Source organism: Anoplopoma fimbria, chromosome 15, assembly GCF_027596085.1.
Source record: "Anoplopoma fimbria isolate UVic2021 breed Golden Eagle Sablefish chromosome 15, Afim_UVic_2022, whole genome shotgun sequence".
Classification (NCBI taxonomy): domain Eukaryota; kingdom Metazoa; phylum Chordata; class Actinopteri; order Perciformes; family Anoplopomatidae; genus Anoplopoma; species Anoplopoma fimbria.
Window position 1 is genome coordinate 25,835,810 of NC_072463.1, and position 14,548 is coordinate 25,850,357.

At 41.7% G+C, this 14,548-nt stretch overlaps 1 protein-coding gene across 3 annotated transcripts; it reads left to right on the forward strand.

The window, feature by feature from the left end:
- On the forward strand, window positions 1-8,212 carry LOC129103220 (transcription factor Sp3-like). Of its 3 annotated transcripts, none has more exons than XM_054613569.1 (8): window positions 1-171; window positions 1,174-1,404; window positions 1,495-2,079; window positions 3,230-3,430; window positions 3,580-3,784; window positions 3,896-4,085; window positions 4,732-4,928; window positions 5,955-8,211. In XM_054613569.1, exons 2-8 carry the CDS (start codon window positions 1,183-1,185, stop codon window positions 6,206-6,208), a joined length of 1,854 nt encoding a protein of 617 aa, XP_054469544.1. In that variant the 5' UTR covers window positions 1-171; window positions 1,174-1,182; the 3' UTR covers window positions 6,209-8,211. The 3 variants fall into 3 exon arrangements, with proteins under 3 accessions (XP_054469544.1, XP_054469546.1, XP_054469547.1); XM_054613571.1 differs by having other exon boundaries at window positions 1-131; XM_054613572.1 differs by lacking the exon at window positions 1-171 and adding an exon at window positions 449-547 and having other exon boundaries at window positions 5,955-8,212.
- The last annotated feature ends 6,336 nt before the right edge of the window (window positions 8,213-14,548 follow it).

A 14,548-nucleotide genomic window follows, 5' to 3' on the forward strand; every position in this document is an offset into this window, starting at 1 on the left:
CGTCAATCAAAATAGAAAAAAATCGACCCGAATTCACCGATCAACACTAGCCCGCCTTTGATAAAATAATCATGTTTGGAGTTTAGTTTAGCAGATAATCCACCCGGTTGCTACCACTCACGCTATGACCGGTACGTAAACACTTACGGCATCGAAGCGTGCAACTAATCGGTGAGTTTGTGCGACGCTGCGGCGAGGCGGCTGCGTCTTTTCTGTCTTTTGCTCCGATGCTAACTAGCTAAGTGAGCTAGCTGAGTGAGCTAGCAGCGCTAGCAGCGCTAGCGGCGGAGCTCACAAAGTAAACAGTCGATCTGGGCCCAAAGCGCCGCCGCCCGACAAGTTGCGTTTCGCAGCCGGCTCCGTGTGGGGGGGACTGCGGAGTGGGGATGCTTTGCGAGCTTTTGTGGCAGCAGGAGGAGGAAGGTTACAGAGTAATCTCTCTCTCTGCTAGCTAGAGCAGCCTGTGAAACAAGGAGAAATGGCGTCCGCGGACGTGGACAGCAGTCAAAGCGAGTTTCTGCCAGCCGGCGGCGCAGCGGAAACACAGGTATCCGACATTTTCTAGCTCGCTCTCGGTTGCTGCTGCTTTTTTTTTTGGTTTTTTCTCAGAGAGAGCATGAAGTTCACACGTTTTTAAATTTTGATGGCATGGGGTGAAAGCCGTACACTTCCTGTGTTCCCCTCAATAACGGCCACCCACTTTACCCCTGTAAAACCCGCCCATAGTGGGTAGGACACTGGAGCCAGTCACTTTGGCCCGGCTCGCTGGATGATAGCCGGCTTCACGTCGAGGCTGGGAGGATGAATGCTGTGATACTACTGCGGGATATCGTCCATAATCAAAGCAGTGGCGTTCAATTGTGTTGTAATAGCCGCCCATCCCCCACTCCCTCCTGTTACCACTCCGTGTCTTTAGGTTGTGGCTGTTTGCATCGTTTGCATCAGCACAAATCCTATATGATCCCCCACTCTCTCTCTCTATATATATATATATATATATGTATATATATGATTTACTCTCTTTTGATGAAGCAGACTGACTGACTGATTTTTCAGAAAATAACCAGGCTGGTTCTTTCTTCTTCCTGTGATCCAATCTAAAGCTGGGGAGGAATCTTTTTTTGTTAAAGTGTGATCTGTTCTTGTTAATATTTGTGTTAATTGTACTCCCAGACTACAGATATGTCTGCCATTCAGCTGACGGGCTCGGATCGATGGGAGGTGTTGACTCCTGTCTCGACCGGGAAGGATGATCAGGGAATTGTTCACATTCAAAACTCTGGGATTGTCACATCCAACGGGCAGTACATGCTTCCTATCGGGAGTCTCCCCAACCAGCCCATTTATGTTACAGCATCTGGGAACGAGTCTGCATCTAATGGCGTGTCCGGCATTCAGTATCAGGTAAACAAAATATGTAAAACAACGTTTAAGATACCGTGTGTTTTCTGTTCGGGCAAAGATCTTGATTAAAACTACGGTTCATTCTTCCAGGTCATCCCCCAAATCCAAAATGCAGATGGGACACTTACGGGATTCGCACAGGGCCTGGATGATGGCACGGGGCAGATCCACCTCATCCAAGATGGCAGCCATGGCGGCATTGGAATCAGCTGTGCCACAACAACGACCACAGATATTCTGACGCAGTCGGGGCATGTACAGTCAATCCAAGGCGTCTCGCTGGCCGGGGGGTCGGCGTACACCGGCACAGTAGGGTTGCCCGGCAACATAACGTTCGTCCCTATAAACAGTGTGGATCTGGAGTCTCTAGGGCTGACCGGAGCGCATTCGGTCCCCATTGCAACGGGGGTAACAGCCGAAGGTCAGCTGATCATGGGCGGCCAGACGCTGGACAGTCAGGGCCAGGACTCCGGTGTCAAGCATTCGATGGTGACGATGAGCGCCGGAAACCAAGAACTCTACGTGCCAACCACCACTTCCTCTTCAAACTCCTCCCATCTTCCGGAGACCATCGACGGTACCGGGGTCCTGACCCAAGCAACCGCCGTGTCTGCAGGCGTGTCTGACCCCTCTTCGGAGAACTTCAACTCCCACAACCACATGCAGCAAATCCAGGTCAGAGTGTGTGTCTTTAACAGCATGCCATGCGTGTGTTTTTTCAGGCCTGTAGGCTTTAAGGCAGTGGTTACCAGACTGGGGTCAGGACGGTCCCAAGTTAAATCTAAAGGTTCTAGGCTGATTAATCGGCTACCGACTCTTTCCTAATAACCGCTCCATTGTGTAATTCTGTTTGAAGAAACAATAACCGAGTAACTTATCATTGAATGCACCTTTTTTTTTAAAGATGCTCCATCATAGCTTCTCTATGTGTAGTATAATTATTATATCAGCCTTAAATAATGTACTACCGGTCGACCTCTTTCTTGGTACTGTTCAAAATGTGTCTGTAGCACAGAGTTTTGGAAACTCAATTACTAAACACTAGAATCTAATGTCTGATCAGACTTGTAGTCTTGTTAGTTATTCTTGATTAGATAGATCCTTGTTTGCATCAAATGTAACATTTAAGAGCGTTGGCTTTTTTAGTTTAATAAAAAAAAAATATTTTGTTGGAAAAGCCAGATAATATCCTCAAAGTAGTGTTTAGAAATCTGTATCAAAAGTCAAGTCTTGCATTGGCACTAGGATTTAGTAATCACTAGCCTTAATGATGAGGGGTGCTAGACTTTGATTTGATTTAAGGGGCCAAACAAGCTATAGGTTGGAAAACACTGCTTTAAGGCACCAATAGAGTTTACTGTGTTACCGTGAATCAACCCATGGGAATTCACTCAGTGTGTCTGTCATGTATCCCACATTTCACATAATTATACATCCAACCCACATAGCCTCGGCTGATTTTTGGGATGGTTTGTTTAGTCTTTCCTTCCTTGTGCATGTTTATATACTGCATAACTACAACCGAAGGTTCACACTGCACTTCTATCATCATCATCATCATCATCATCAGATGTCAGCTTGTGAATGCATTGCTGTTGTGCAATCACCTCTTAAGTTTTCTGGAGCGCCCCACCCTGAAGGGTCAACAACCACAAATCAGTCCTTGGCCTGTGGGAAATGCTCCAGCTTGCAATTAATTAACAAGATTTAAGACTAACTTTCCACTGTACTGTTGAACCAGGACCTCCTGCATGGAAACATGACACGAATGCTGCTTTTCTTAACCCTTTGTGTGTAATTCTATTTTATTTGAATTACTCTGCAGGTCTCATCCTCCAACGCCACCACTATCTCGCAGCCCATCCTGCAGCTGTCTGGGGACAGTCAGGCCCAGGTGGCTCAGGGTCAGGACCTGAGTGCAGGAGGTCAGACTCTACAGAGTGTGCAGCTGGTCAACCCGGGGACTTTCCTCATCCAGGCGCAAACTGTCACCGCCACCGGACAGATCCAGTGGCAGACCTTCCAGGTAACCTTTTAAGGACTGTGTTGGAATTTCTAAATCAACGAAGTGCTCTGCAGAAGTTGCTTACGGGCATTATTCAAGCAGCACATTGTTTTTGTTTTTTTCTGTGAGCGATGTCAGATTACTAACATGGATCTCATCTCTGTCTGTAGGTTCAAGGTGTCCAGTCACTCCAGGGGCTCCAGTTGCCCCAGGGACAGGGACAGGCCCAGCAGCTGACCTTAGCCCCGGTCCATACCCTCCCTCTGGGCCAGACGGGCCAGGTCAACCTGCCCAACCTCCAGACAGTCACAGTGAACTCTGTAGCACAAGGCGGAGTTCAGTACACACAGGGGGAGGACGCCAACAGTCCAGCTGGTACGAGAAACCTGCACATAATTATTCATTTTAATTTGCACATCTTAGATTTTTCTCATGCCAAAATCACTTGAAGAGACACTAAATCTTCACCTTCTTCCCCGCGTTCAGGCATCCAGATAAAGGAGGAGCCGGACTCTGAGGAGTGGCAGCTGAGTGGAAACTCCACGCTGAACCCCAGCGATCTGAACAACCTGCGTGTTCAGATGGGAGATGAGGACATGGACATGCAGGGCGGGGAGGGCAAGAGGCTCCGCAGAGTCGCCTGCACCTGCCCCAACTGCAAAGAGTCCGGAGGAAGGTGGGCATGTTGGAAAAAAAACACCCACATTACAGATACACAGAAACCAGGAGGTGCTGGTGTTCAGCTTATCTTTATTCATGAAAAAAGATAGAAAACAACCTAAAAAAAACCTAAATGATGCCTTAAAACTTTAATTACCAAAATAATGACAATAATAAAGATGTCACAACCATATTATACAGGGTAGTTCAGAGACAGACAATTTTAATACAACCATAAAATCCATTACCTTTTAGTGATACACCCAGATGTTCGTTAAAGTGGCTATACTAAACAATTCATGTCTCAAAACCTCAAATTAGCTTATTCTTTAAAATATTTTTTGTTCAGTTGGAAATTATCTGTTGTAAAGAGCTTTGCATTTCTGTATTGAAGTGGTTTAGCCGGCTTTAAATCCTGTTCATGTGGAATAAAAAATTCAGATTTCCATGCAAATCTCTATTTGCCTTGAAAGACATTCATGCAAATACAAAATTCAAATGTTTTTGCTTACCCTTTTTGAGCACAGTGATGTAAGCTTATGCATTGCTGTGTCTTTTATTAAGATGTATTTGTTAATTGCATATTTTAAGCCTTTGCATTCATTTATTTCACAGTATTTGTGTTTTTTTCACTCATTTCGCATTTTTCTGGCATTTCACAGAGGTTCAGGCATGGGGAAGAAGAAGCAGCATATCTGCCACATCGCCGGCTGTGGGAAGGTTTACGGGAAGACGTCTCATCTTCGAGCTCACCTGCGCTGGCACAGCGGAGAGAGACCCTTCGTCTGCAACTGGATGTTCTGCGGGAAGAGGTTCACCAGGAGCGACGAGCTGCAAAGACACAGGAGAACACATACAGGTGAGACGATGCTCAAAGGAGTCTCGGCTCTTTTATAAATCACCTCTTAGCACAGTGTTACAGTTTTATGTCTGGAGTTAGTTATGGGCCTTTGCAAGATAGCTAGAGGTAGAAAGTGAGGAGGTAGTCAGGCATACACCCACAGTCTACATCTGGGGAATCACACTGTCGATTAACTGGCATATTGATCAGTGTCCCAATAACAATCTAGAACAGTGTTTCACAAACTTTTTGTTTCACACATGTTAATTATTTTATAAATATGACCATATAAATTCATTCAGGTGGAGATCTCTAACAGGATATCTCAATTCTTTTAATTTCCTCTCATCAGTTAAACAAACAAGAGTATGCTAGCCTTTGATATTAGGTTCTGTGTTATAGTACAAATATTCAGGCTCCCTCATGTGGCTGCAGATATAAATGGTACATTTTTGTAATTTGGGTGAACAGACCCTTTAATGTCCAGCATATAACCTGACAGAAATGCATTTTAAGGCAGATGAAGGTACTAAAAGTTTTATTTTATAAATCTTATAACAATACATTCCCCACAAAGACACATTGCGAAAATGTTTTTTATTTTATAAATATTCTTTTAAATATGTGGGGACCCTTTACAATTAAAGAACCCCCCAAAAAAGTCTATTTGCATTGCTGTTTGACATAATTAAGATTTACTTTTTGGCAGTTGGGAGAACTGAAATATTGATCGACAGTCTGCAGGATTTTTCCTTCTTTAACGGTTCATTTACAATCTGAGATCCCTCACAGAAAGGAAAATAAACCCGTCAGTGCTCTCTGGTGGGCGAACTTTGTAATGTCACTTTTTTCAAAATGATCCCTCAGCCGGTTTTGGGCTTTTCTGTACCGTAATGTATTCTCACTTATTAAACCAACATATAAACTAATTTAACTGACCAGCCCATCTTTCAGTCAGTGTTAAATGATGTGTGTGTTATACAGGAAAAGTTTTATTTGCTCCGGCACTCAGTCTGATGTTGTTTGTTTTCTCTGATCTCTCAGGAGAGAAGAAGTTTGTGTGCACAGAGTGCTCCAAGAGGTTCATGCGGAGCGACCACCTGGCCAAGCACATAAAGACTCACCAGAATAAAAAAGGCATGGTTCCTTCCTCCACGTCTCCGCCCAGCACCGACACCGTCATCACCGCCGACGGAACCACGCTCATCCTCCAGACCGCCACCCACGACCTCCTAGCCAATCAGCAGGAGATCCCTTTGCAGCTGGTCACCGTGGCTTCCGGTGAGGTTATGGAATGAGGGGGGTGGATTGGGTGTTTTTTTGAGAACTGGCCTATCACAGGGACCTCTTGGGCTTTTCTCTTTCCCCTCTTACCTTTTTTTGTTTGTTTTTTTACATATGAATATATACGTAAATATATATGACAAATATATATATTTTAAGAGTTATCATGACTTTATGTTTGTTTTTTGCAGTCTTTTTATAGGCGGGCAAAAAAAATAACATTAAAATGTGGTTGCTATTTACACGCATAAACACACAAACACACACATACAACAACATACATTAACACTCAACACATGACATGAATACTCAACACAATGAAATGCCTTATTTTGTATCATAATCTTGTATAAAATGCTGGAGGTGCATGTGTTTTTTAAGCTTTGCAGATGATGTAACTGTAACGGAGATAAATGTGTTTGTGAAATGGCGATGATGATGAAGAGGAGGAAGAGGAGTTTCTTAAAGAGAGAAAAGGAAGTAGTGAACCTCTCTGGCATGACAAACTAGCGCTGCGTCCACGCTGAACTGTTGCACTGCTGCTGCCATTAAACTAAATTGGTAGTTTTTAAAAGGAATAGTTAAAACATTTTCGGGGATAAATTCTATATTTTGCCTTTTTGTGCAAAGTTAGCTGAAAAGATTGCCACCACTCTCATGTTTGTATGGTAAATATGAAGCTACTGGTTAGCTTAGCTCCGGAAAAAAAGCCTAGCCTGGCTGTTCAAAGGTAAGAAAATCAGTTTGTCAGCACCTCTAAACCTCATTACTCATTACTTAACACGTATCTTGCTTGTTAAAGGTACAATATGCAATGATTTCCTTTAAAAACAGCGAATAGGCTGAAGTGTGTGGTGGTGTCGGTATCTGCAGACATCCTGCCCTCTGTCTGGATTTCCTGTTTTCTTCTTCTTTTTTTTGGTGTCTGGGCCGGTTCTCATTCCCAGGTCAAACACTGCCACTTTGTCAGACACAGAGAGAGCAGTCAGGCCACCGCAGGATGAAGGGTGCCTTGGTCTGTGCGGCATCTTCATACATGGCATACATCCATGTGAGTGCTATCAATCTTATCTCATCTCGCTCTTGCCAAGAAAGCAAATAAGCGTTATATCCCAAACTTTTACTTTAATAAAGCCGCAGCAGGGCGGTGACACTGATGTCATAGTTTAGTTTAAGCTGCTTCAAGCAGAGCAGGAGGTTCAGCCGGCGGTCAGAGCAGGACGACAGTGCCACCGATAACTGAAGCGAAGTTGGTGTTTTTCACCTCGCGGAGGGGCAAATAGATGCAAGCCGCTCTGAAAACGGGGCAACTTCTTCCAGCATCTGGTCAGTCCGAACAGAAAGTCTCATCTGTCCTCACGAACACACCGTCCGCTGTGCTTGTCCACGTCTTTTATTTTTATTTTATTTTCCTATTTTTGTTGTAAATTCACATTGTATATCAGTTTTTTCTGTGTCTGTTCACCAATCTGCATGTCGTCTAAAACCGAAGCCACATGATGGTGATCATAGAAGTGTGGAGCGGTCGTTTTCATGCAGGGCTCTTCGTTGCCATTGTCGGCTGCACATGGCTGCAGGGGATGCACATGCACCAATGTTGCCATGTGAAGAAAACAAATGCAACAAATCATAAAGGCCCCGAGGGTGTGTTTGTCATCGAACATTCCAGTTGGACACCAGATGATGTGGGATTAGTTTTGCAATAACTGCTCTGTTGGTAATTCTGGACGGACGTCACTCAAGTCAAAAGGAATACAATCAATCATGCCATTGTTTGTCGTTTTGTTTTTATTTTATTTTAATTAATGTAATCCTTTCCTCAGTTTGTCCTCATGTTTGTAGCATTCATTTACATGTATATTATCTTATTTTCACATTGTTTATAGAAGCCATTACTTAGTTAACTGAATTTGTTGTATCAAAACCTTATTTTAAGTGATTTTTTTTTTTTTAAAGAATTGGTGTAAAAATTGAATGTTACCTTTTGTAAAACCTTTTTTCAAATGGATCACAATAAAAGTCTGAAACCTTCCAATAACCAGTTTTTTATGTGGGTCGAGGACAGCAGCTGGATACCTCATATAGAAGAATGAACCTGATCTGTTCCACAGGCATTTTGCACTTAAAGATGGATCAAACTGGGAAATGGATCAACGGGACGCCACTGGTTTCTAGATTTTAAGCAAGCTCATAAACATCAAGATGGTACTCCGACACAACCCATGTTTTGGGATATGCGTTGCATGCGCAGGAAAACCGTGGTTCCTAAGCTTTTCTTTCATGCATTTGTCTGATATTGACAAAACCCAGATTGTTCTGCATGTTTTAATTTTCATTTTAAACTGGATAAAACTATTGAAAGTATATTTTTATGAAGACAAAAGACAGGACAGCTTTTACTACGCACAACTGCTAAACACTGCTGTGGCTAAAAAGTGTCCTTTTCACAATTTATCACATACACCTGTAACATTTATTATGACTTAAGACACGTTTTATGACATACACTATGATGTTTTTGAGACACACCTTACTTTGATTTTGATGACAAACTACTAGGACTTTTTAATGATTTAATGCCATACTAAACTTTGACATGTTTATTAATACTATACTATAACTTTTTTATGACGCACTCTATGACTTTTTATACATTGTATGACTTTTTTTCGACATGCTATACTATGACTTTTTTCTACATATTTTTTCGACTGACTTTTTGGACTTTTATCGACATGCTATTCTGACTTTTTGTTTATATACTATGAGTTTTTAATGACTTTTCCACATACTGTAATATAACTTTTTTATGACTTTTCGACATGCTATTCTATGACTTTTTTTGTCATATTATACTATTACTTTTTTTTAATATACTATATTATGAGTTTTTAATGACTTTTTCCACATACTGTAATATCACTTTTTTATGACTTTTTCAACATGCTATACTATGATTTGGGGCGGCTGTGGCACATGAGGTAGAGCGCTTGTCCCGTAACCACAAGGTTGGTGGTTCAAACCCCTCTACCGGCAACATGCCGAGGTGTCCTTGAGCAAGACACCTAACCCCAAGTTGCTCCCCGGGGCTTCATTGCAGCCCACTGCTCCTCCGGGATGGTTCAATGCAGAGAAATAATTTCCCCATTGTGGGACTAATAAAGGATTGATTATTATTATTATTATATTTTTTGACTTTTTTCAACATGCTATACTATGACTTTTTTCGACATACTATACTATGATTTTTTTAATGACATTTTTCGACATGCTATACTATGAGTTAATGACTTTTTCCACATACTGTAATATGACTTTTTTATGACTTTTTTCGACATGCTATTCTATGACTTTTTTGATCACATTTTTGATGACATGCTATACTATGATTTTTTTCGACATGCTATACTATGACTTTTTTTCGACATACTATACTATAATTTTTTTTATGACTTTTTTCGACATACTATACTATGACTTTTTTTTTTACTTTTTTCGACATACTATTCGAAAAATAGGTTGGGGTTGGGGTAGGGTTAGGGTTAGGGAATAGGGATGAAAACCACGATTACACATGAGAGGATTACATAATTTTTCTGAAGGTGGTAGAGACTTGGAAGTGGTCTCCGTGTCCACTAATTCGGCCAAGTCCGATCGAATGGTACCAACCCCGACTCTCTAGGACCTTGGGAATGGTCCGAAACCCAAAGAAATATTGGTTTTTCGTGAATAACTTTTTTCATGAAGGTCCTACCGTCTTGTAAGTGGTCTCTACTCCCACTAATGACTCCACCGCGGATCGATTGGTACCATCCGCGAGTCTCTAGGTCCTTCCTTTGATATAGCTGCCATTGACTCTCTAGGGCAGGGGTGGGCAATTATTTTTCCCAGGGGGCCAAATGAGCAACTGAAAATATTTTGGAGGGCCGGGCCAAAATGCCGAACTCAATTATGCATAATATACATTTTATTTCTATATAAAAAGCAGTAAATGGCATTGTTTTGACCGCTGGTAAGAGTGTATGTTATTATTTGGCAATTAAAAGGTGAGGTTAGCTTTCAAAAATATCATTTATTCAAATAGAATTTCCAAAATGTGAAACATTTGACTCATTTTCAGTCACATTAATAACAAAGGGCATTTTGAGTTTCATATACTATTGAAACAAGGATTTTCTTAACTGTGTAAAGAAAAGTGTCCCAGTTTTGTAGCCTTTTTGACTTTACATGCCTATATTAAACATTTAATGTTTTCAGAACATAGTCCATATTTGTTTGAAAGTTCTGCTTTCGGCACCACTTTACTCTTTTTGGCATGAGCCCACATGTTCGCATGTTTCAGGGGTGACAAGGAAGGAAGACAGGCTGTCAATCACACGCATTTCACGTGCACAGTTGACGTGCACGATTGCGTGCACTGTGAGAATAAATGGGCTTCAAAATAAAAGCAATGCGGTTTTAGTCCACTCATAAGATAATTAGAAAATATGTTTTATTTTCTAATTATCATGTAATCTTTCGCGGGCCGGTCAGAATCATCCGTACAATGCCCAGGTCTGGTCTAAGGTGTGTCTCGTTAATCAGTGGTCCACTGAGGCCTGTTTTCAGATCCTCGGTTTTCCACAAATAGTTGAGTGATAAGATAGTTTCGTTTTTCAACAAAATCCGTTTTCCAGTAGATTAAAACTCCAAGAGTTCGTTTCCACAGCGGGGCCTTGCAAGAGGTCAACTCGTGTCCAAGTTCAAATGCACAGTGAGGAGGCCGAGTGGTCTGCTGACCTTTTATAACCTCGGTTGCGTCGTCTCCATGACGTTTTCTGACGTGCGTTCGTTGGCGTGAGCAAGACAGCGAGACATTAGTATTATATATATACATTACATTACATTACATTACAGTCATTAAGCAGACGCTTTTATCCAAAGCGACTTACAATAAGAAAATGTAAAAAAACATATAAAAAAATCACATTTGTTAATTAGTTAGATATTTTTTGTAACATATTTGTGAGTTGAGAACGAGTCTTAAGACTTCAAGCCCTTATACATAATACTTACTTTACATTAGAAGAATAAGAGCAATAAGAGTCATCCTGACACAGGAGGGGCTCTTCACATAGCAGTCCTAGGGGCCTAAAGGCTCAGTGGGTATCTGAGTCAGGGAATCTGTGTAAAGTTCAATTCAATTCAATGCAGTTTATTATTATTATTGTATAGCCCAGAATCACAAATTACAAATTTGTCTCAGAGGGCTTTACAATCTGTACACATGCGACATCCTCTGTCCTTCCCTCACATCGGCACAGGAAAAACTCCCCTAAAAACCCTTTTAACAGGGAGAAAAAAGGAAGAAACCTCTGGGAGAACGACAGAGGAGGGATCCTTCTCCAGGATGGACAGAATGCAATAGATGTCATGTGTACAGAATGAGCAGCATAACAGAGATACAACACATTCAATGTATATGACATAAATGATTCATATAATAAGACTACTTATAATAACAGCAGCAATTATTATAGTAGAATTATAGCCATGAAAATAGGGATAGTAATGTGACTAATAATAATAATGGAAGTAGCAGTGGGTGTCAGTCGGCTCACAGCAGGAGGCACGACTACGGTCCAGGTACCACAACGATTCATGGAAACCTGCAGAGCGAGAAAGCAAAAAGGGCTTCAGGGTGGAAGTAAAGCTAAAATGCTGAATGGTACAGGTAATAGTAATAGTAATGTGACTAGTAATAATAATGGTGGTAGCAGTCGGTGTCAGCAGGGCCGTAGCAGGATGCACGACCACGGTCCAGGTACAGCCACGATTTATAGAAGCCTGCGAAGCGAGAAAGCACAAAGACTCCAGGGTACAAGCAAGTCAATAAGCGTAATAGTACAGGCAATAATAATAGTAATGTGACTAATAATGATAGTGGTAGTAGTAGTGGGTGTCAGCAGGGCCTCAGTAGGTGGCACGATGACAGTCCAAATATAACCCCGATTCCTGGGAACCTGCGAGGTGAGAAAGCACAAGAACTCCGGGGAAGAAGCAAAATCAGTAATGTGCATAAATAGGAGATTAATACATAAAGATGGAGGGAGAGAAGAGGAGAGAGGAGCTCAGCGTATCCTAGGTAGTCCCCCGACTGTCTAGGCATATAGCAGCATATCTAGGGGCTGGACCAAGGAGAACCTGAACCAGCCCTAACTATAAGCGCTATCAAAAAGGAAGGTCTTAAGCCTGCTCTTGAAAGTGGTGAGTGTGTCTGCCCCCGGACTGAAACTGGAACCTGGTTCCACAGAAGAGGAGCCTGATAACTGAAGCCTCTGGCTCCCATCCTACTTTTATATACTCTAGGAACCACAAGTAACCCTGCATTGATGGAGCGCAGCTCTCTAGTTGGGTAATATGGAACTATAAGTTCCTTAAGATAAGACGCTGCCTGGCCAGTTAGAGCTTTGTAGGTAAGTAAAATAATTTTAAATTCTATTCTTGATTTAACAGGGAGCCAGTGCAGAGAAGCTAATACTGGAGTAATATGATCTCTTTTCTTAGTGTTTGTTAGAACACGTGCTGCAGCATTCTGGATCAACTGTAAAGATCTAAGAGACCTATTAGAGCAGCCTGATAATAAGGAGTTACAGTAATCTAGTCTAGAGGGAACAAATGCATGAACTAGTTTTTCTGCATCGCTTTGAGACAGGATTTGCCTGATTTTCGCAATGTTACGTAAATGAAAAAAGGCTATCCTTGAGATCTGTTTTATATAAGTGTAGCCCTGTGTGACGCACACAAAATGTATGGTCACATTTTTGTTTATTTGATTAATATATGATGTAATGTACTGTTAGTTAAAATATTCAATGAAATAGAATCATCTATTATACTAACTTCCTCAGAAGTGTATTTCACCCTGTGGCCACTAGGCGGCAGTGCAGCGCTGTGGTTCAGGATGTGCGCACGCAACGTCTTCCCACAGCGCGGGAAAACTCTCAATGAAGACGCCACAGAACTGCCTGCTTTCACAGGTTAGTAATATATGTAAATACAAAATAAACACCATTTAAATAGAGACAAATGTTTATAGAACAATTGTTAAAATTTGTGTTTCATGTATTTGTTTAGAGGCAACGTGAGTTCGGTATTAAGACTGACTGTCGGATGCTAACGTTAGCTTAGCTGAATGATAATAGCAGTACATTCCTCTGGGTTTTCTGGCTCCTGCACATCATAATATTTGTAAATAATGAAGTGATATAAATCTGTATGTTCAATGAGTTGTGTCACACTGAGTATGTTGGTTAAATGTGACCGAGAGATGTATATTAGTGTTGCCTGTTTGTTAGCCTGTGTTAGCGCTCGTCGTATTGTTGGCCGATCCGTGACGTCACCTACACCACATAGCTGTTAGAGATCCGTGACGTCACCTACACCACAGCTGTGGGAGCTGTCCGTGACGTCACCTACACCACAGTAGCTGTGGGAGAGAGATCCGTGACGTCACCTACACCACAGTAGCTGTGGGACGGCTAGAGAGATCCGTGACGTCACCTACACCACAGCAGCTGTGGGACGGCTAGAGAGGGTTTTATGCCCAGCTGTCCCAGTTATACTGACTGGATGGAGTGATTAAGTGGGATAGTGAATATATGAATGTGTGAATGTTGCTTAGTTAAGTTGTTGTACATTTATGTGATTTTGTGAAAGACAATGCACTTGAAAGAAATATGTAATAAACATAGCCCGGGAAAACTACCAATGAAGACGCCACAGAACTGCCTGCTTCCTCATTTATTCCTGTTTTCACAGGCACACATCATCTGCACACAGGCTCTCTAGCACTGAGACCTGTATGTACGACACCATCAGAGCAGTAATAAGTGTTTATGGAGTTATGGGAAAAAAGAAAAAGAGTAACAACATTTTTCTTTTTCTTTTTATTAAGTAGGGGAGGGTGTGGCACCCTGGACATTTGAATGGCTACAATTATTTGCAGGATTGTTAATGTATTAGTGTGTGTTATTAACTTGTCCCCCACACCATTATTTTCTGGTTATTATAATTTAAAACGCTTTGTGTTACTTCTAAACTAACCTGCTTTCACTTTAAGTAATCAATAGGGGGCAGTAGCGGCTTCTGTATGGTAGTGACGCTGTAATTCTTAAGAGAAGCAAGTTAGTGAAGCCGTAAGAAAGGACAGTCAGGATAGCGGCAGTGGAAGATATTCACCCGAGACTGTCTTTCTGTTTGTATTCACAGGTGAGAGAAGTACACAAGCGTCATATACATTATGTTAAGTTCACATGTTTTCATGTTTATGAAGTGTTTATTGTTGACATATAAGGCAGCTAACTGAAGCTAGC